This window comes from Nesoenas mayeri (genome assembly GCF_963082525.1).
Source record: "Nesoenas mayeri genome assembly, chromosome: 4".
Taxonomy (NCBI): Eukaryota; Metazoa; Chordata; class Aves; order Columbiformes; family Columbidae; genus Nesoenas; species Nesoenas mayeri.
This window is the reverse complement of record NC_137540.1, coordinates 67,793,135-67,816,020: the sequence shown is the minus strand read 5'-3', so window position 1 is coordinate 67,816,020 and position 22,886 is coordinate 67,793,135. Positions and strand designations below refer to the sequence as shown.

The following is a 22,886-nucleotide window of genomic DNA, read 5'->3' as shown; positions in this document are numbered from 1 at the left end:
TTTGGCTGATTAATTTGTAAGTTGTTGGGAATACCCAGCCAGAGTAAACAGATACTACATGGAACTTGTTTGAGAGCCTTGTATGGATATTTCATTTATATTTCATATTTCCAAGATGATTGAAACGGGATGCTTTGAAGATATCAATGCATATGAAACCGATGGTACTGTGTCACCAGACAGAGAGAGGTCTCCTAAACCAAAGAGGGGCTTCTTTCACAGACTTTTTAGTGGAGAGGTAAGGGTATTTATTTTCTTTCATAAGAAAATTGCCATTTAGACTGGAAAATCCATATTTTTTTATATTATTTTGTGATAGGAAAAACAAGTTGGTTGTTGAACATTGAAACTAATGGAATCTGGTTTAGTATGCCTTTTGCCCCTGGACTGCATTTCAGAAGCTGTGGCCATCCCTGTAACTCCTGTAGTTTTTACTCCCACATCATTCTGTCTTCCTCTAGTGTCTGCTAGCTGTTACCTGGGGAAAAGGCAGTGTGGGCTGGGGACAGATCTGCTCTAAATCCGGGGAGATCAATTCAGAGATAATTGAGGCCCCCTCTGTAAAAACTCAAATAAAATTGACTAATGAACTCAGAAGTAAGTGTGGTGGACCAATGCAGCTCCTAGGACTTGCTCCTTTAGAAACCTGGGCTCACAATTCTAGTGTATTAAGCAACTAAGTAAAAATAGCCCCTAAGTGACTGATGTATGTTTACATAGTTTCTGATAATGCAGAGCTTTTTCTTAGCTGCACGACTTCTACATTTTAGTAAACATTTGGAGGCACATGAATTGAGTACTTACCACCTGAAAGACACATGGTGTGTTGTCCTTGTTTCTAAGTCATGAGAAACAGGCTATTTGTAAAGGTTTTCAGTTAAAGATGTTGTATGCAATTCTGTTTGCTCAGTATGCCTGCACTTAGAGTGGAAGTATCTTGAGGAGCATGACTATATTCCAGTAGAGGACACTTCAGTAGAACTTCCTTTTACTTTCAAGCAGAAATGGAATTTTAAAATTGCTAAGAGCATATCATTAAGCAGCCACAACAGGGCCATGTATTAAAATTGCATGAAGGTATTTTTTTGTCATCAGCTGGTAATTCACTTCTCTAAAATGGTACATTGCTAATGGAATGTATAATAGTACTGACATTTTTAGTTCACCTTTTCAAATTCACTTTTCCCCCACTTACAGTAATGGAATGGTTAAATGTACTAATAATCTCACACAGCTAAAGTTAAAGCTTTTGTCTTACTGTAGTCTTTTCAAGCTGAATCAGCAAAGCTCATACTGTTCCAAGATATGGTTCTATGTATTCAGAAAGAGTCCTAAAAAAAGTATTACAGCTTGAGCGACTTCAGTTGGTTTTGAAGTAATAAGACTGCAGTTAATTGTCCTGTGAAGTTAAAAGGAGGAAAGATCTTAAGGTTAAATGGAACATTAATGACTTGAGACTTGGATTTGGCTTGTAGTTTCCTTTGATTTTTCCCAAAGCATTTACTTCGTATGGAGTAAAATGTGCTGGAAAAAGAGCCACCCCATTCTCTCCCAGCCTTTCTGTGCCCCATAAAACACACACACCAACAACAATGTCAGTTCTGCAGCTGATTGTCTCTTTATCTTCTCTTGCAGGTCTGCTTTAAATCTGATTGTAGTGATGATGAGCCGGAGTCCTCCAGACTTTAAATCATTTTACTCTCATCAGAAAGGATGAGAAAACTTTAAATGTTTTATATCTCTGTAGCAAAGTGTATTATATATATTTTTTATCTGAGTTCAAGGATTTTTGTACATTTGTACTTCATTTGTTTTAAGATGTATATTTTCACTAAAGCTTGATTGTACAAAAAGCAATGAGTGCCATTTGAGTGAGTGTGTTTCTGTATGTATTTGATTTATCTTGATCTTTTTTTTCCACAGTGAAATGAATCTAGACATACTAAAAGGATTTTAAAGCACAGAGATAATATCTATGGCATCAATGTAACTTGGCTTTGTCTGCTCCTGGTAAAACTTTTCCTGTTCATTAGAATCTTTATTAGCCAGTTTCCTTTACAGTAAAATTGCTATACTGATAAATTTCATAATTCTGGTATTATCCAGCAGCGTGGCAGTGCTATTACCTAATGTATCTCTTAAGCAACTGCGAAGGAGAGAAAGGAATTCAGTGCACTGTGGCCAGCTATTATGAATTGCTCTTTACTGTCTGGCTCTGTAGAATGTCTTTCTGTATTCCTATATATAGAGAATTCTGAACATTTAGCTTAATCCTGTAACAAACTGTATTACGTATTCTTCTCCTTTCTACCCATCTAACACATGCTCTTGAGACGGTTTCTTGGCGCGATCATGCAAGTGGAGCTATGCCAAAAATTCATAACTATATTTTGAGTACTTGGTTGTCTTTACTAAAAGGATTTCTTTTTACCTGTGGGGACACCATTTTATTTTCTTATGTAAATGAAATTGTTTACAACTCCATGTAGGGTGTTCTAGTTTTATAATGGGTTAAAAAACAAAGCATGGGCTCCTCTTACTAACCTCCTGTCTGCTTATCATGTTGTAGTACGCAGTGTTGTAGGCTTTACAGCGATCACTGCCACTGAGAGAAGGACAAGGTAGTATTAAATATCAAATTTAATTATGTAAATAATCTTTCCTTATAACCTTGAAAAGCCTAAATATTAAAACCTGCCTTTAATGATTGCTTGATGCAGCTGTGGAGCTGCTATTGAAGTTTTAGTTGTGATTACCTGATGTTCATTAGTAAACCTGTTTCCAGCTGCTTGAAAGCTTGTCAAACTTCGGTTCTTCTGGACTCAAATTATGCCAGACTTTATTTTGTAAAGTTTCCGATAAAATTAACCATCTGTGTATGAGAATGAATTTAGGGGACACATTTCCTTAAAAGCCTCTTCTGGTTTCAAAATTTGAGTTAGGGACTTGAAATATAATGGAATGCTCTTGGAGACTTGACTTTTATTACATGTTTTCTTCTCTGTCTGAAGATTAGTGTCCACTGAGCATGCTTTTTTCTCCCTCTTAGATCTCTATGGCACCAACCAGACCACACATTGTTATACACACAGAGCAACTGAATATCCCTCTACCTCAAATAGATTTCTGCTTGCGATCTGCAGACACACTGGAAATAAAACTTAGACTGCTTCTGGGAAACTCACAAAATACATTTGATAATCAAGCCTGTTGTCAGATTTTAATTCACAGTTTTTTGTCTCTAGTAAGAAGCGTTTTAATGGTTTAGAATTTGAAAAAAACCTGGAAAAACAGTGTGTCACAGAATCCTACTGGAGCTGTGCTGGTGTCTGTCTGAAATTGTCCCTCTTGGCTACTGTGCCACAGAAATGAGGAATTAGACATTTTTCCTGTGTTTTCTGTGCATTTTGCCCGACGTCTAAAACAGCACAGAGGACAGCAAAATGACAGCTGTAGAAGGTACCGAGGGAGAAATTGGTAGAGTTTGAATGAATTACTGGAAGACAGTCTGATGCAACAGTGAAGGGATGGGAGACCTGACAGAGAAATGTCTCAAGTGAGGGTGTTGGCTGGAGCTGCGATGTGTAAGACAATGAGCTGGCATGGTCTGACATGTCCCTCTTGTTATGTACCACAATAACAGGACTTCAGAAATATAGGAATGGAGAAATAGGGAGGTAACAGAAGTGTTTTATTATATAAGTGCCTGCCTGGTAGGAGAAGTCATAATGTTTCTCTGATTGAGATGTTTGTTTTTTTTAAGATCTTATGTTTGCTGTTCTGAGGCAAAGGTCACTGTATTAACACCAGGCATATGGGGTGACATTCTGGATTTAATACCTGCTTAGAGTAACTTTAAATTTGGGCAAGAATACCATGGACACAAGCTGAACAATTTTTATGAAGAAAATACAGGAATTTGCTTTAACAAATAAAAAATCTAAAAGTCTATTTAATATGTATTTCAATTTTTCTTCCCATATTTGAGGGGAAGGGATCTTAATTAGAAAGAGAGTCAACTCTTATTTTGGAGTGCTGAGATTTATCACCTGTTCTCCAGGGATCTGTGAAGAAAAAAAGGCTAGATGAAGAGAAGAGGAAAGTTGTTCCTAAGAAATGGTTATTTATATGTCCACTTACTTGGACAAGGAACTGCAGCCATGCAAATAAAAAGCGGAGGATTTGTTTTTTATAAAACTTTATTTAGTTTCATTTCACTTTTTTTTTTTTTCCCATGTTCTGAATAATACTGTTGAATTGGTTTTGAGTAACTGCATGTTTGCACAATTAGGACCTAAATTCTGTTGGTTATGGGGAGTTGGTTTGGGTTTTTGTTTATTTGTTTGGTTTTCCCCAGTAAGCTCACTATGGCATTTTTCTGCTATATATTTGTCCCTTCTGGCTAGACATATAACCACATAATAACAACTAGATATTATCTAATGTGAATCCCTGAATTAATTAGAAAAGGCAAGAAACTGGAAGGTTCAGCATAACTCTCCTTATGGTGGTACTTGGAGCTGAAGATGTTGGGCTGTTTCATCTGAGGTGACTAATGTTGGTTAAATATCTTTACTGGAGTGTTAGTCGCTTGGAGATGCATTTTGAAAGCAGGGGAAAGGGAGGGAGAGGGAAGCACCTGAAAGCAAAATACCGTGGTGTGATATGAACTTTGCTCTTGATTTTTATAGAACACAACTGAGACAAAGAAGAGGGGGAAGGCAGCAGGTTGTGTTTACTGATTATGTAGCCTTTGATTTCTGTTTAGCTCTGGGGTTGGGTTTTTTTGCCTGTTTGGTTTTATTTGAAGAGCCAAGGTAAATTCTTGTCATTCAGTACAACTTCATTATACTTCCATGGATTGTAGATCCACGTGTTAGAAGGCTTTAATAACAGTGAGACAATCCAACAGCCCAACTGCTTTGTTCTACTGGTGCAAGATATGGAAAGATCTATGGAATTCTCTTGAGTTCCTTGCATGAAATCAACCCTTGGCTTGTGTTTCCAAGCATTTTTGTATGTAAGTCTTAATGTCTTGTGCATACCTCATGAATCTATATATTTAGCTCAAAATTCAGAAACTGTGAAACAATGTACCAGTATCTTATTGGTTTACCTAATGCTTTTGAATGCTGTGACCAACAGAACAGGATCTTCATGCCTCAGGGTTGTTCTCTTTCTAGTAAAAAAAATGCCAACTTTTTCCAGGAGGTGTAGTGTTCATAATACAGACGGTGTTACATTTCTGGATTATAACAACCAAAAAATGGTCTCATGGGCGCTTAAAAATAATTACTGTATAACAATAAATAGAAAAAAAAAAAAAAAGTGGCATTTCCATAACAAAGAGAGCACTATTGACAAATCTTGGCCTTTAATAGAAGATGTTGTATGTTTGTGGGGTTTTTTCCCAAATCATTCTTAAAACAATAGATATGAAGGTTTCTGATTATGGAAGATCGTTATCTCCAGCTCAGAATAAAATCGTCTAATTTGAGAAATCAATTATAGAAGCTATTAAAAACAACTAAAAATCCATTTTAGAATGCACTTCAATTATATTTCAAACAATAGTGAGGTAAGAAATTTCTCATTGCCATTTGTACAAATGGAGAATACTTGTTTACAAGTTACTAAAATAAGTCAATAGAAGTAATATTATTTTGCTTTGGTTTACAATTTAGTATCACACTATATTTAACATTGGAATCGTCACCTTCACTTTAGTACAGATTTTAAAAAGTACTTTTATTTAGGAAGTACTCAAAGAATTGAATTAAAATTTTAAAAATAATGGAAAGCATCTTTAAGCTAAATTCATGTTTACTCTGATTTTTACCTGCCTGGCTTTATTTTGGTGATGATGATGACGTTTCTTCTGCTGAATGTACAATTATTTTTTTTTCTTTTTCATAATTCTTCTTATGCTGTAACTTAAGTTTTGCACATGAGATGTAGGTAACTTTACTCATGTTCCGCGTGTGTCCAAACCAGCAGAATTCTTCCCAAGTATAGCGCAGCTGACTCTTAAATGTCATGTGTTAGTTCCGGTATCTCCAAACCACTCAACTGTTTTTGTACGAGCTGTTTCCCTGGATGTTCTAGCATTGTTGTTCCTGAAATAAAAGCAAAACACTGTCGCGTATCTCAACCACATGTATTACTGTCTAATGTGATTTATTTACCATGTCTGTCATGGTAGTTGGGATAGATAAAAAAAAATGTAATTTAAAAAAAAATAATCACAATTTGTTGAAGCAGAAAATGTGTATTACATTCTGTAAGTTCTATATCAATGTAAAATTGTCAGTTACAAGAAAAAGTGCCCTCATGCGTTATCTCATGGTCTCAATCTTGCTTTCTACTTAAATTCCTGTGCGAAAAGACAGAGTTATCGGGATAGGCTGTTTTCCATTAACACATTTACTGTGATAACACTATGAATGTGAATGCAAGATCAGTCAATAGTAGCTGTAGCTCTACTTCTCATCAGCCTTATTGTGTGTATTAAATTTTATATTATTGCCCAAGGCAACTAACCAGACTTCACTCTCCTTGAGAGAATTTATGCCTTGATATTAATTAGATTTGTGTGGGGGTGTTTGTTTGTTTTTGTTGTTTTGTTTTGGTTTTAAAATCAAATACTTTTCAACAGTAGGCTGCTTTTTTTTTTTTCCACATTTTGCCCTATTTATGCAAAAGCTTTCACTGTAATTTTATGACATGATTCAAAGGACTAAGCATTTGATCACTATACAAACCAGCTTCAAATTAAGTTACTTCAGCAATGATATAACTGTGCTGTGGCATATTGCACATTATCTGTGTGTATGTTGAACTGGCTGGTCCAGCAGTCTCATGAAGTCTATTGGATTATTTGAGTAGTACCATTACCTGCTGAATTTTGTGTGGAAATGCAGAAATGCTGGCTGAAGTGTGACTTTGGGACAGAACAAAAATATTCTTGTTATGTGTGTTTCTTTTCTTCTGGAGGTTGAGATTAATTCATTGTCATCCCCTAAATTACGTATAACCTATTAGGTATTTGCTGTTACTCCATTGTGATTGTGACTTTATTTTTCTCTGTGGTAACGATGGCTTTACAAAAATGCCTGTTCTGTAGGCCTACCTGCTTGTTCTTGCCAGTTTGACATCGCTTTGTTTTTCCAGTGCAGCTGTTTGCGGGGCTGCTATTTGAACAGGATCAGTGACAGGATGCATGCAAAACCACGGACCAGGAAATTTGACTTGGGAGAACCTACTGATAAGGTACTTGCCAAAGAAAAACCTGATACCCCCGAGTTCTCTTCCAGCTCTTTGTTAATGAGCCAGAGGGCTGGTGCTGCCAGTACAATTGGAAAGAGGAGGAGAAGGCAGAGGAGCTCTCTGTGGGCAGGCGGTGCCCGGGCATTCCTGCCTGTGAGTCAGCAGCCCTCGGGGGGACTGGCACATGAGCTCATCTAGAGCCTCAGAACAGGTTTGCAAAGACTGACTTGGTCGGTGGCTTGTTTTGAGAAGAGCTTCTGCTCTTTTTAGTGTGCTTAAATTGATTTCCAAGTGTGGTGTGGCACATGCAATTATCACATAGTGCATGCAGCACTCCAGCTGTGCTGTCATCTTTTTTCATGTATCATTTGCTAAATAAAAAATTCATAATCTTCCATATGTTCCAGAGAAAACTCTGCAGGCTTTATCACAAAATAATCACAAAAAATATCTTTACCTGAAAAGCTCACGTTTTGTTACACATTTATGAAAAAATACGAGTTTTGCTATAAGCTGAATTGTTTTCAGTACTGTAGGTTGGTTTACTTTCGGAGGAATGTTTCACGTGGTTCATCATATTTTATTAACATGCTAACAAAGTTAACTGGCAGAGCAGTGTTTTACTGAATATGAATGTGATCAGTATGGCAATTCTGTTGTGACTCCTTTTGGCCTGCATATCCAAAGACACGAGCTTTGCTGCTTGTGTCTGTCTCTGCTAGCAATAACCATGGTGTCTATTAAGCCATTACTGGGAGTTTCTTTTCTTAAAAGTTCCAAGAGCTGTTCTTCATTTCCATTTCATGTGTCTGAGATCTATGCTGAACTGACATTCCTTATCAGCTGTCATTTAAAATGTGCATCAGCAACTGGATATCTTAATATCAGTGGTTGTGATTGGAAAGTTCACAGTAATGGTTTGGAGTTTGTTTTTGTTTTTTTTTTTAAGTGCTTAGTAATAGAATCAATTATATAAATACTGTTTCTTGTAGACTGTATGTTTAATTTGTGCTTTAAGAGTGCAAAACGTATCCTCTGCCAAAGGAAGTCTAGAATGGCGAGAGGAGCGCTGAAAGGCTGGTGGGTACCTTGCCAAGTTTTAAGTGTCCTGTTCCTGTAAGTGTTTCCTCTTTTCTCTGTGCAGCCTAAAATAAACCTGAAGTGCCAGTAGTGCCTTTGGCAAGCACCTGAGTGCTGAGTGGGCTGGCTGGAAATATGTCGGGGAGTTGCAGGGGTACCTGTTGAGTGCACTTGATGTATGGGCATATGTGCTCTGTTGGGGGTCTTCATGGGTCACAGGAGATTTTGGGTCCCACTTGGGCAGGTTCAGGCTTTCACGCCGGGCACGCTGAGGGTCGGTGCACTGGAGGGGCAGCAGGACCTGTTCCCGGGGAAAGGGGAGCGCTGGCAGAGCCCCTGCCAGGTACGGAGCCGAAGGGGTGAGCGGGGCTTCCGCTCCCAGAGCTGCTTTTAGGGCCACGCCGCTCTCCGTGCCCAGGCAAACCGCCGCGGCCGCCTCCTCCCCAGCAGGGGGCGCCGCGGCGCAGCAGCCCGGCGGGCTCTAGGACCCAGCGCCCCCTCCCCGCTCGGTGGCAGCGGGAGGGACCTTGCGCCTCGTAATGCGCTAACGCTTGCATTGGGGAAGGGGTGGAGCCCGCAGTCTGATTGGACAAAGCGTTTTGTCACTCTCCTTGCTGCCCCGCCCCTTACCTACCCGCTTGCCCGTGTGTGTATGTACATGAGGGCGCGCGTGACACCGGCGGGGGGAGGTGCGCTCTACGCATGCGCGCCCGGCGTGCCTGAGCCCAGGGCTGGGACTTTGCTCTGGGGTGGGCGGGGCGGCCGGGGAAGGTGGCGGGGCCGAGGCGCGGGGAATGATGGTATTTAAGATGGCGGCGGGGCAGCTGGTGGGCGCTCGCGGCCCCCTGCGGCGTCTCCCTCATTCATCGCGGCCGTGACGGGCGGCGCGGCCTCGGCTGCCGGCGGGCTCGGCTTGGCTGGCTGGAGCGCTCCCGCAGAGCGGGAGAGAGCGACGCCGGCAGGAACAGGAGGAGGAGAGCTGGGCCCGTGAGAGGGAAGGCGGGCGCCACCGGGTGCCTGTGAGAGGGCGGGTCGGAGCGGCGGGTCGGTGCCGGCGGAGCGGCCATGGCCACCCTGGAGAAGCTGATGAAGGCCTTCGAGTCGCTGCGCTCCTTCCAGCAGCAGCAGGGACCGGCTGCCGTCCCCGAAGAGCCGCTGCAGAGACCGTGAGTGATCCGGGGGCGGGGAGGGCTCCCGAAACTTGAATCCTGTGCTCAGTCTTGGGTTCCTCATGATAAGAAGGACATTGAAATACTAGAGAGAGTGCAGAGAAAGCGACGAAGCTGGTGAAGGACCTGGAGCACAGGTGTGATGAGGAGCAGCTGAGGGAACTGGAGCTGTTCAGCCTGGAGAAAAGGAGGCTGAGGGGAGACCTTATCACTTTCTATGACTACCTGAAAGGAGGTTGTAGTATGGGGAGTGTTGGTCTCTTCTGCCAAGTAGCAAGTGACAGGACAAGAGGAAATGGCCTCAAGTTGCACCAGGGAAGGTTTAGATTGAATATTAGGAAAAAATTATTTCTGCAAACAGGCTGCCCAGGGCAGCGGTGGAGTCACCATCCCTGGAGGTGTTTAAAAGACGTTTAGATAATGTTCTTAGGGACATGGTTTAGTGCCAGAGTAAGGTTAGGTTGTGGTTGGCCTCAGTGATCCTGAGGGTCTCTCCCAGCCAAAATGATTCTATGAGCCGCTGCTGCCGGGCACTGCAGGCAGCCTGAGGGGTGACTGGCGGTCCCTGAAGGGGCAGGTCCTGGGGTGCTGCCCTGTCCTTGGCGGGAGGCTGTTCTGGGGATGTGTCTGGGAGTGCTGCCTGCTCTCTGTTTCTGTTTAAGCTAGGAGTAACTTTCTGGGCAAGTACATTTGAAAATAAAGTGTTATGTGTAATGAACGAGAGACATGAGAATTCTGTATTGGTTTCACAGGCTGGTTTTAGGAAGGAAAAACCTTATTTTCAGCTAACATAGTGCTGGGAAAAAAGGCAAAAGCCCCCCAAGCATAACTTAAAGCACCAGGCCTTATAAAGTCTGGGCTCTGACACATCTGAGGGCAGTTGATGTAGTTGTCTGTTTATGACAAGCTTCATTTAAAGTTCTATGCTATGGCTTATTGATGTATTAGTTTAAATATTCCTGATACCCTTAAACAATAGGGACAAATGTTTTATGTCCATGTGACACTCAGGTCTCTCATTGGGAGGCATTGCTGGAGGACAAGGGCAAGGAACTGTTCCATGACACTGTGCTGCCCCGTACACTTGCATCCTCTAAAAATAATGTTTATTGAGCAGGTGAAAAGGCACTTAAGATTTTTACAGGATAAATACGTGAGTCACGCTATTGCTTTTTCTTCAGCTACTGGGGAGACAGGAGAAGCAGAAGGGTTTAGGAGCAGGTAACTTCTAAATTGGCAATTTCATTGTGTTTTGGCAGAGGATGCTGAGCAGTGGAGCTGGGCTCTTGGCCACCTGCTCCCACAGTAGATTCTGATATGGATGCCAACTAAATTATCATGATTGATGCTGTTTGAAGAGTGCTGTCTCGAACGATCTCAATGTATTTTCACACTTTTGGGGCATAGTAGGTGAAAACACTCATCTTCTTCATGAAGTAATTGTTTTTAGATGCCTTACTGGTCTGCAGGGTCTAATTGCTCTGTTCTGTGCATTTTTTGTATTAGTGCTTTGTGCAACATGGATGGCCACCTATTTCTGGTCTTTCCTATATGCAGTTGAAAAACCTGTCTAGAAAGTTACTGATGAGATGCATCATGGTATTTCAAGTGAAAGTCCTAAAAATTATTTGTGATGCTTGCTGAGGGATGTTGTGCTTGGTTTGGGGTCTGAATTTAGGTGTATTCTACTCAAAACACTTAAAAATTAGGGTTGTGTTTGTCCTTGTTGACTTTGCTTTGTGTTTAAAAATAGGCTGTATGTTTTCAGAAAGCTGATGGTTTTGCATGCCCCCAGGAGCTATACAAATTCAGTAACAGCACTTAGCCTCATAAAAGCCTTTGAAAGGATATTGTGGCAGTCCTTGATGAAGTTTCCCAAACTTTTACTGCAATGCCATGTGACATCTTGAATGTAATTCACAATACTGTCTGCATTTTTCTGTTTGTTTATAATGGACTGGAAAGGAAAATTGACTCTTTGCATTTGTGGAGAGGTTGGTTCTGTATAAACAGCACTTAAATATTTTCTATTTCTGTGTGGTAACTTCCTAGCATTCTGTCTGTTTATTGTTGTGAAAGGATGCAAGTTTACCTGTCAGTAAAGAGTAAGTCAACTGGTGAATGTCACAGCGTAAATGCTACTGGTTTGTTCTTTAGTTGTTTTGTTAGATATCTATTTGACATTGTGCATGAGATCAAAGTTGTCCTATTGCCTAAATTAGATGAGTGAAAAGCTGTAGTTCCTCAACTTATAGAGTAATCTCATTATTACAGGTGGTCTTAGACATTTTTTGTTGGACTTTTTTGCTACAGTAAAACTAGTTACCTACCTCTGCCTTTTTTTTCCTTCTTTCAAAATAAGCTACCTTAATTTACAACACAGTGTTACCTCTACATGATTAAAAATAATAATAAAAAAAATTTATATTTACTGTTGGAGTAGGCAAAAGTATTCTTTTAAGTATTTTTGGTAAAAACTGAGTATTCTACATATAGCTAGTTAGTGACTCCTACTAAGGACTGTCTCTCTGCTGCTAAGACATGTTTTAAGATCACAGAGTTTGGGGTAGAGAAGACTTAATTGGTTGCACAACCTGTATTCAAGTCTTTCTTCACTTTATTCTAAGACAATGGCTTCTGAACTCTTGATAAAACTGATATCCTGGCTGTACTTTTTCAAATGAAAATATTAATTGAATTAAAGCTTTTACCAAGAAGGTTAGAGCTTTTTCTGTTTTGAGAGATTTTAAGCAGCAATAGTCATGTGTTATGCTTTTATTATGCATTACAGTCAGACATCAGCTTCTTGCCTCTTCTCTTATCTCTTGCTGGTTTTTTACTTCTATGAAAACTTAGCTTTAGCTCTTTATCGGCATATTGCTTCTATATACTTCTGGTGGGGCACTTTATTTTCTTCCATATCTATTCTTAGCTTTTTTCAACCCTTAAATTTTGGTTGGACTCAGGTGTTTTGTTTTGGATTACAAAGCTCCCACTGACTTAAAATTTGATTAGTATGATGTAAAAATTCAGAGTTTACTCAGTGAAACGAAAAGACAGATGGACTGTCACACAGCATCCTATGTTTTACCTTTTATTCATTTTTACCTCTTATCAATGAGCTGAGAGAATGTCTTGCTGATGTTTCTTCTGGAAAAGTAGTTAGCTTTGATTTGATTAATTCAAAGGTGGATTCACCTTTGAATTCACCCTTTCTCTTGTCAGCTTGTTTTAGTAGTTAATTATTGTAATTGTTTTTAACTGTGCCCTATTTTTTTCCCTTACATTTGATTCTAATGGTTACCTTTGCAGAAAAAGGTGCTGCAAGAGCCAGAATGTGATTATCCATCATTATCTTGCTACACATTGTTTCAAGTATCCACCATATTTGGGATTACTTTATTTCTTGATCCACTAATATTTGTGTTTGTTATTAATAGAATCTTTTTTTGAGTTTCCCGTTACTTTTCTTAAGATTAACATCAAGCCATTTGGCTTCACCCTTTTTCTTTTTCTTCTGGTTTAGCTTCAGAGCTTCTCTACTCTTTTTGCACCCTTAATTCCAAGGCCGACTAAGAATTAGCATCAGCGAGCTTCATCTCTTTGTAGCCAGCTCATCAGGACTTGGAGTGCAAAATTATCTGGGATTGCTGGTTTCCTTGTATTGTTTATTAATCTCCTTGGCTAGAGATTGTCTGTGCAGAAAGTTAAACTCCTCTGCCTGTGAGGTGAAGCTTTCCTGTTAGATAACTGCTACTTCCAGTATCTCTTGCCATCTGTTGTTCATCAAACTGAAATGACCTTACACTTGAGGCTTGCTGCTTCAGCTGTCTTCTGAGAAATAAGTGATGCTGTTGTTGTTCCCCTGAGTATGCTCATCAGCACTTTGCCTGAGGAATTCATAATACTTTTGAGTAGAGCTTTTTTTAATTAAAAAAAAAAAAAGTGTTCTAGCTGCAGATACTGTTCTGGTATCTTGTCTTTGTAGGTACAGAAAATGTGTACGATAAGTGTTTGTCTTCCACCTTTTCTTTCACTCCTTCAATGGCTGATTTTTTTGAAAGCTGAATAACCAAATAGCAGATGAAAGATTCAGTTCGGCCAACTCACTTGAATGTTTGTTCTTCTGTCTCTTCATATAGTAAGTGATAGTCTTCACCTCTAGTTTCTCTTATTTCAGTTTAAATGGTAACTTGTTACCTACGTGCATTACTTCTAAGTTTTCCCATTAAATTTTCTCTATTCGGGCCTTTTTCATTTTAAAAGTTTATTTCAGTGAGGTGGGAGATGGTGTTAAGGGAGCTCTTTGTTTACAGGAATCTACTGAAGACATTGATCTGTACTAGTCTGAGTAGTATTGAACGCTACTGCCTGTCTTGCTCAGGGCTATATTATGTTTAGATAATAAAGAACTTTATTCTGAAAGCAGTCTCATTCGGCAACATCTTTAATGTGTTTCGTATCTCAAATAGTGAGTTTATGGGCAAGTTCAGATGTGCCCATTTTATTCTGGGATTGAATGTGTACTGAAAATGGTGCTCCTAAGAGATGTGGGCAATGCCAGGTAAAAGTATCATAGAAGTTGAAATGATTTATTCAGTTTCTTAGGTCCCTGTTCACATCAACGGTGCTGAAGTTGCCAAATCAGCTGGATGTTGTAGGAAGTATTTGCTCTTTTGTTAGAGGTGATCTGAAAGTGCTGTTAAAGACTCTGTGGTCCTTTTTCAAGATAGACACTGTGTATCTTGATCAAATTCAAATTAGCTGCTCATATTCTGCCAGTTGCTTATGCACACAAGCCAAAGAAGACATCCTCTTTGAGGAATGCTGAGGCTTACCGAAACAAAATACTGCCAAATTATAGTGGGAAAAAATAGTTTTGTTTGGAACTATTCCTTAAACTCTTTAAAAATGAAAAACATTTCTGGAGTGAGATGACAAAATCCTTGGGAGAAAAACTGAAATCTTGGGAGTGAACACTTTTCAGCCTCCCACTTCCAACCTGAGGGAAGAAAAAGGATGGGGGTACTTGCAAAGAGTGACTTAGTTCAAAACCTGTCCTATTATTTGAGCTGAAGCTCTTAAATACTACGGGTTAATTATTCAAAATTTTTGTCTACGATATACTTTGACTTAGCTTAATGTGCTTATTGGCTACTTGCTGTTTGTCCTTAATGTTGTGTTAACTATATTAATGTATCTCAAGGCTGTTCACATTGTTTTCCAACTTCTAGTTCAGAAACACCATTTTGCTATGTGGTTTTGCTATTCTTGCTAAGACAGCAAATTAAATGTTTAAGATACAGATTATCAATTTTCACTTGGAAAACCAAAGGGAAGATTCTCTGTGAATGTGAGTGAAGGAGCAGGTACCTCTGGGCTGTGAAACAGATCCAGGGAAGGTACCTTTGGGTGTGCAATTTGGCTCCAGTATTGCTGCTGGTTAATTATTTAAAAGTAATGTCTGCTTTCCTAGAAGTGATTCTGTGTCAGTAAAGTTAGGAGGAGGAGACGCTGCATACAGTGAAATAAAATTTCAGTCGTAGTTGTGAACCTCGCTCTTTTTTTCCATTCCATTGCGGGGGTGGAGCACGGCGGAAGTTTCTGTTCTAGACTCAGCTGTAAAGGGTAATAGGAGCTAGTATCATGTTGAAGTGCATGTTAAACAAATTTTGCAACGTGGAAGCTTTTCATATGTTGCTCTGCATTGTTTGGAGATAGGCGTTCTTGGATTCTGTGAATTTTACTCTCTTCATTTTACGCTCATTTGTCGCGAATTGACTAAGTTTGGCCTTTCCTGGACTCTACCAGGTGTTACTGTAGGGACATTCTTCTTGATGAGCATAGACTGTGCCTAGAGCTTTGCTATTTTTATAATTACAAAACCATTTGGAAGAACGTGGCATATGATAGGATTTGCCTCAGCATCCTTTCCAGTTCAGATACAAAAAAGGTTGATTTATTAGAATTCTAAGTTTCAAAAACTTGACAGATTAAAAAGTCTAAGGTGATATTATGTGTGAAGAAGGTCTTTTTAAAAGTGATATTTTTAGGTCTGCAGGACTTGCTCTCATGTCTTATTTTCCCCAACCTTTTATTTCTTTAATATTCTTTATTTTAGCTTTGTTCTTGATCTGCTCTACTTTTTCCTTCCTTTCTTTTTGCTCCTCTTCATTCTTCAGTTTTGTTTCCGAAACATTTTCTAAGTGAAAATGGTGGAATTAGTATGGCATTCCTTCTTAAATGGTTAATTCTTTTTCTGAGTTTGGATCCTTCCCTTTGCTTGTATGCCAGTGTGCTCTCAGCAGTGGTTAATATATGAAGTCCCAGGACTGTGGGTGGTTGGTATACAGCTGTTTATATGATGTCCAGAGGGTGCATCTTTTTCCTGTAAATAGTCACTACTCTGTTCTGTTTAAATGGTCACTACTCACTTTTGAAGTCTTGTTTGAGACTCCTCATTGTTGTATTCTTCTTTTAGAAAGAAAGAACTCTCAGCTACCAAGAAAGATCGAGTGAATCATTGCCTGACAATATGTGAAAACATAGTTGCTCAGTCCTTAAGGTAAGACAATGTCTTCCATTTATCACTTTATTATGAATAGCTAGTCTGGAGTGTTAGTTATTTGGAGGCTTCCTGATAACTGCTGATTTTAAATGCTCAACTTCCATTTAAAATTGAAGTGGCACAGTTTTTACTTTTTTTTTTTTAACCAACCCAAAATCTAAGGAGTAATTTTGTTTAAGCACTGGTAGAGTATACATTATCCTTCTACCTCAGACACAGCAACTGAGTCACAGAGGTCAAATACCTTACCGGATTATGTAAGAAAGAGCAGGGAAATGATCTCCCAACTCCTAATGAAGTGCTTTAATCCACTGAATGTCGTCTTCTTTTGTATATCTGTGTATAATAAATGTGCAGTTGGATTCTGAAGCCCCCTCCAAAACAGCATTGGTGTTTGCTTTTCATAGTGCTCATTGTAATTTTCTAATGTTTGTTTATTTAGAAATTCTCCAGAATTTCAGAAACTGCTGGGGATTGCTATGGAACTCTTTCTCCTCTGCAGTGAGGATGCAGAATCTGATGTCCGGATGGTTGCTGATGAATGCCTTAACAAAGTTATTAAAGTAAGAACTTACATACTGTACTACCAGATTTTACCTCTTGATGTTCTTTTAGTTGCTTGCTTATTGTTGACAATATCTCTTAATTTAAGAGGTTAAGGAAGCTTCCTTCCTAAGAGCACATACAGAATTTAGTAGAGCTTTTTATGCCCTGATCAAGATATTTAACTTTTCTTCTGTCATTCATTGTTCTAAGCTATTCTTTTCTTTAGTTGTTCATTTTTCACTTAGACATGAGAAGAAACTTCTTCTCATTGAGGGTGACAGACACTGGAACAGGCTGCCCAGGGAGGTTGTGGAGTCTTCTTCTGTGGAGACATCGAAAACCCACCTGGACACCTTCCTGTGTAACCTCATCTGAGTGTTCCTGCTCCGGCAGGGGGATTGGACTGGATGAGCTTTTGAGGTTCCTTCCAATCCCTGACATTCTGTGATTCTGTGATTAACTTTACTCTCTTCAAGTTAACCAAAACAAGAATGTGGGCTTTTCTAAAATCATCTTGTTGTCTGGGAGGAATACTCTATAATTGTTCTGTAAACATAAAGATACTTAACAAGAGGAAAGGTAAAAGTATTATTTAAAAGCTGACTGAAAGATGTAGTGGCTTTTAATTTCAAACTAGTAGTATGCTGTAATTCAGGTAGTGTGATTTGCTATGACTTGGAGGAGGAGCTTTTAGGCAATAATTAGGATAAATATGGTGTTCTGGAGATTGTTTATTACCTTACTGTGATCCAGAAAGAAGGGCTTGTTGGAGAACAGCAGGTGGGCATTCATATGAGATCAGGGAAGGTCTAAATCTTGATTCAAAATATCTTAAAATGAACCTTTTCAGTAATTGCTGTGAACTGCTGCTTCTAGGACAAGTTTACCTTCACCTGCCGTTTTTTCCTGTTTCTGAAATACTTGACCTTTGAGTCAGTGTACCTGCATAATTATTCCAGTTGATGCAAAGTTCAAGTGCTTTAGAAATACACAAATAATTTTTGCTAGCATGAAGGGATTTGTAGAAACAACTTTCCTATTTCTGTAGGGATATCTCTCAGTCAAGTTGTGTTTGTTTCGTATCTGAATAAATTAAGTTTTGAGGGTTGAGCCTGTGGCTGAAAGTTGTATGGAGAAAGCTTCCTGATTAGGTAGTTTATTCCAAAATTATAGTGAATGAAGAAGTACAAGTGTCTTTTGCTTGTTTTATTTTGCCCTGTAGCATTTTGCTCTATTTATTATGGTCTAAATGTTTTTCCGTTTGCAGGAGTTTAGCATTCTGTGAAGTGCATACATCATTATGTAGCTTAATTTGCTTTAAAAAATGCTCTGAAACAGTTCTAAAGAATGCGAACTTACTTCCTTCTTTCTACCACACTCTACTGTAGGCTTTGTATAAAAAATGACCTCTTTAATTCACTGTTTAATATTGTTGCTTTCTGACATGTTTCAAGGTAACCTGAAAAATGTAATTTTTTTTCAAATCTTTGTATGTAGATTGTTCTGTTTTAAAGATGTTGCAATGATGGAGTCTTCTATTGGTCATTAAGCTTGCCAGCTGGTCACAGCTATGAAATGGTAATAACTGTGGTATTCCAGTCACACAGATGTGTCACACTGTTATTGAAGCTCGTCATAGTTTGTATTCTGTTTCTCAGTTTTATGCTGTATGGAAGCATCTTAGTGTTTAGGCAGATGCTCTCTTGTGTATAAATGCAGAGACAAAAATATGTGTAGTTTTATTTTTGGTCATGCAAGCAGCACTGATGCTTGTGATGAGTGGAACAGAAGCATTGGGCCCCTCAGCTTGCACATGAGTCAACGTTCAGCTTTTTGGAACGTCAGGCATTTTAGAGACTAATTCTATTGCTAGAAAGATGCTTTATGTTTTCTCTTTAAATATAATAACATAGATGTAGGCATTACTTGTGTAACTGTATGTCTGTCTGGACAGACACTGCTCATTAGTATAATTAAAATGCTAACGCTTCAGTGTAGACAAGGTATGCCATTTGCAAGATGGAAGGAGAATGGTGGAGTTCAGGTGAACAGAAAATTACCACTTCTCAGTGCTTACTTCCATTTCCTGTACCCCAGTTCTTAGCCAGACCACAGGTTCAAAGTACGGTGTGTGCTTTGTCACACTATGCTTGATTAGATCCTGGGATGTGATACTTTGCTGTCCAGAACACCTTGTAATAAGTGGATGCAGAAAATAAGGTAATTCACAAAAGAAGAGTTTTTCAAGGGCTGTTAAAGGTAATGGTACAAATACAGCCTCACTTTGAGAAATAGTAGGAGGCTACTTGACAATGGGGATGTATAGCAGGGAATACTTCTCGCTGCTTGTGAATACTATTTTTGTGTTTTAATGTTCTATTCATGAGTATCTATTCCTGGCGATTGCCAGAAAGCACGCGAAGTTGGCTCTGCTTGTAGTCTGATCCCGTATGGCCTTCGTTAGGTCGAATGGGTGAAGCAGTCAGTATTAACTGCAAATAACTGTTAGAGTTTGTCTGCATTTCTGGTTTGTGTTTGTGTGAAAGATGAAATTGTCCTTCTTGAGTATTTCACACCTTCCTAGTTATATATCATATATGGGGCTGTTCTGTGCCTTTTTTGAAGCTATTTTATAGCAAGTGTGACATGATTCCTGTAAAGTGCCTCCCCTCTGATACAGTAAATTCTCAATGCATTTTATTGCAGGCTTTGATGGATTCCAATCTTCCTAGGTTACAATTAGAGCTGTATAAAGAGATTAAAAAGGTGAGTTTCTTTCTTTCGTGTCCTTTTGAAATATGGTGTTTAGTAACTGTGTTAATATATTGGGATGTGGCATTAGTGTCAATAAATCGTGTAAGTCTCCTAAGATCAAGGTCAAAGCTTCACTCTGGAAGGGTCTGTGACTGTTTATTTTATGATTCCACCCAGTTCCTACTATTGGCCCCACTGTTTGGATTTAACCACTCCTGAAAGGTTATCTGGCAGAAAACGTGTGAGCATTTGGTGTGAACAGCACTCTGAGTTAACCTTAGTGACTCTGCTCTCAAATGAATAAGCCATATTCATGATGTTTGCTCCACTGACTGAGCTGGAAAGAGTAACTTCAAGCCAAAGGGTGGTGAAAAGTAGGTGGAGAACAGTGACATTCTTAATTTGACAGTACTTCTTGGAGGAATCATTTGATCAAGACCTGAAGTGACCTGATAGAAGCTTTAACTGCTTTGTTTTGTGTGTGATATATACATGTAAGAAGCGTAGGTAGAAATACTGAAGCATTTATCTTTGCATCAAAAGTCACAATTTCAGTTGTGTCCATGGAAAGAATTTTAGTAATAGCCTTTTGTAAATATATGACTAAAAAAGAAAAATGCTTTATTCAGGCCAGTATCATTGAAATCACACCTCTCACATCTGTAAACATGTAGCAAGACTTGTACAGAGAGAAAATATAGGTGTTATTTGTCAGATAGTAAGGCTATTGCTTTTTGTTATGTTTCTTTGGGAATAATAGAACTACAGAAAATAAAATAAATATCAAAAGCTATGTAAATAGTTTTTCTTCTGTCAAATGTGCGCTATTTGTAGGCCCTGTATGAATATCCTACTGTGTTGTTGTACTTTAATGTCATGCAAAATTTTTGAGGGTAAAGAAATGGATGTCTAGCTAGTTAGCAAAAAAACAACCAACATAAACAAAAATCCGTCTGAAGTTTCTGCATGGTATGACCAGGTGCAAGAGGAAATATTTTGTTGTTCAGGTGGTGTGTGGTGCTTGAATAGTTGCTCTCAGATTCATGGCAGAGATGAGAGAGAGGTAGAAGGTGTAACAGAAGCACCAGCAGACTGAATTTTGTTGTGCATCACTTGGCTCACTTTAGGAGCCATGCCAGAATCTGTTGTTTGTCTCTGAACCTGAAAAATGCACATTTTGTAATTCAGATGCAAGTTGCTTTTACTTGTCATACTAACAAGACTGTGCACCTTTGATATACCATAAGAAAGAAATGACAGTTTCTAAACATCTCAGCTCTGTCTTCAGAGGGACTTGATTTGAGAAACATTTTGGTTAGGTTCAAGCTACATTAGGTGCACAGTTTCTCCTAGACATCTGTTAACTTCCATGATTTTCTCTATTTCTAACAGTACTAAGGAGCTTTACTAAAACCTTAGATGCTGGGTCTGAAGGCATTTTGGCTCAAGTCAGGTGTACAGCTGGAGGTGTCAACATAGACAGATACTAAACTTAAGGATGCAAGCCATTCTGAAGTGATACAGATCAGTATGTGGATATTTTCGGGGTTTTTTTTGTTCTGCACAGAAGCTGAACATTATTTATTTGCATATCTCCACTGCTGTCAATTTTATGCTGCATTTATAGCTCTGCAAGTGTTCCAGTGATTTAGACTATCACATCATCAGTGTTTCTTTGTTGGTTGATGACTTGCTCTGTGGTATTTTAAGCTGATTTCAGCAGAGTGGAGATCTCAGACATTTCCTTCTCTTTCTTGGTGTTTCTTGTTATTCATTTTGGGTCACTGAGGAAATTCCTAATATCAGCTAGAAAAATGAAGGTAGTCATGGAGCTGACTTGACTTCCTTTTGGCTAAAGGAAATTTACGGCTTCCAGGCACCTTACGTTTTAATTTGTTTCAGTAAAATAGTATAAAACTCTATAGTGTTGTATATTATAGCTATTTTTTAGGAAATGGTTTTGCTTGATGAAACATAACAATTATATACTCTATCTAGAATGGTGCTTCCAGGAGTCTACGTGCTGCACTCTGGAGATTTGCTGAGCTTGCCCATCTAGTTCGTCCTCAAAAGTGCAGGTAAACACATCCTGGTAATGAGCAGTCCAAAGAATATATAATGAAATATACTTGTTGACGAAATGTTACTGTTCTCGAGTTTTAAATGTGTAATTGGGAGGTTGGAGGAATTCCTTTCACCGTATTCTCTCTAAGTAGCTTTATTTGATTAGCTAGTTCTCTTTTAGTGGAGTTTGTGTTCTGTGCTGTACATGACTCTGGGGGAAGTGGGGAAAAATTGTGAAGATCACAACTTGTGTGGGTTTTTTAAAGTGTATTCTCTTTAGTTCTGTCTTAATGTCTGCAAATGTACTCAGAAGACTGTCTTTTTTTTACATTCTGTGTAGCTAACAGGTACATTTTTTATGACTTAGTGATACCACAAATCTGGGGATGTTGTTCTTGGTCTCAAATTAGTTTTTTTTTCCTTTGCCATACTTAGGCCATACTTAGTGAACCTTTTACCCTGTCTAACACGAATAAGTAAGAGACCCGAAGAATCGGTACAAGAGACGCTAGCTGCGGCAATACCAAAAATCATGGCAGCGTTTGGCAATTTTGCAAACGACAATGAGATTAAGGTATCTTTCCTTAACCTTTTAGTGCTCCCTGTTACATCTCAAAACACAGTAAGCTATCAACGTTATCTATCAGATGTTACAGCTGCGTGTCTGATTGAAGGCAAAGGTTGCCCTTGCTTGATGTATGTTAAGTAATGCTTTGAATGAATGAAATATGTTTGCTGACTTAGAAGTTCACTTCTGTCTCCTTTTCTTTCTCATACAAAGTTAAGCAAGTTATCTTTGTTTTTAGGCTTTATTGAAGGCTTTCATAGCTAATCTTAAATCCAGCTCACCTACTATCCGTCGAACAGCGGCAGGATCAGCAGTAAGCATCTGTCAACATTCACGGAGAACGCAGTATTTTTATGCCTGGTTATTGAATGTACTTTTAGGTAAGATTCTGGAAAAAATAAAGTAAATTTGCTTCAGGTGTAAGTAACATGAAACTTTTTCTCATCTAAGATGCTTTTCTTATGTGAGAGGTTTTCAGGCAAAGCAAGGTAATGCCTAGACTAACTGACTGCTAATGCTTTCTCTATTTTGTATTAAGTTAGATGAACGTACAACTAAAGCTATTTGTATCTGTGTGCTGCAATGTTAAGTCAGTAATGTTGAAAAGAAACAGCCAAAGCCAGGGAAGCAGGTAGCCTGTTGGAAAACAAGGAGGTTTAGTGATTCTGGAAGAACTTGCTCAGGAGTCTGTGAAGACGTGTTGCACAGCAGGTGTGAGGTGGAGGCCATGACTCCTGTTCTCTGGGTCATGAACACATACCCTGGAACCTTTTTTAGAAGAAGTACCATTTAGATTCTTTGAAAACTTAACTTAAACCAGTAATGATTTTTTATTTAAAAGCACAGAACTTTGCATCAGGTGTTGCTTCCA

At 38.9% G+C, this 22,886-nt stretch overlaps 2 protein-coding genes across 5 annotated transcripts in view; both read left to right on the top strand.

Moving 5' to 3' along the window:
- Window positions 1-1,754, top strand: part of GRK4 (G protein-coupled receptor kinase 4) — a 38,685-nt gene extending 36,931 nt beyond the window's left edge. For all 3 annotated transcript variants that reach the window (XM_080343961.1, XM_080343962.1, XM_080343963.1), the window contains 2 exons: window positions 116-238; window positions 1,636-1,754. In XM_080343961.1, the coding sequence (XP_080200087.1) occupies window positions 116-238; window positions 1,636-1,689 (177 nt within the window). In that variant the 3' untranslated portion in view covers window positions 1,690-1,754. The remainder of the gene's footprint in view (window positions 1-115; window positions 239-1,635) is intronic.
- Window positions 1,755-9,219: 7,465 nt separating this feature from the next.
- The window catches only part of HTT (huntingtin), an 84,779-nt gene continuing 71,112 nt past the window's right edge, over window positions 9,220-22,886 (top strand). For both annotated transcript variants that reach the window (XM_080343148.1, XM_080343147.1), the window contains exons 1-7: window positions 9,220-9,512; window positions 15,997-16,080; window positions 16,526-16,646; window positions 19,336-19,395; window positions 21,382-21,461; window positions 21,883-22,021; window positions 22,254-22,395. In XM_080343148.1, coding sequence (XP_080199274.1) covers window positions 9,412-9,512; window positions 15,997-16,080; window positions 16,526-16,646; window positions 19,336-19,395; window positions 21,382-21,461; window positions 21,883-22,021; window positions 22,254-22,395 — 727 coding nt within the window. In that variant the 5' untranslated portion in view covers window positions 9,220-9,411. The remainder of the gene's footprint in view (window positions 9,513-15,996; window positions 16,081-16,525; window positions 16,647-19,335; window positions 19,396-21,381; window positions 21,462-21,882; window positions 22,022-22,253; window positions 22,396-22,886) is intronic.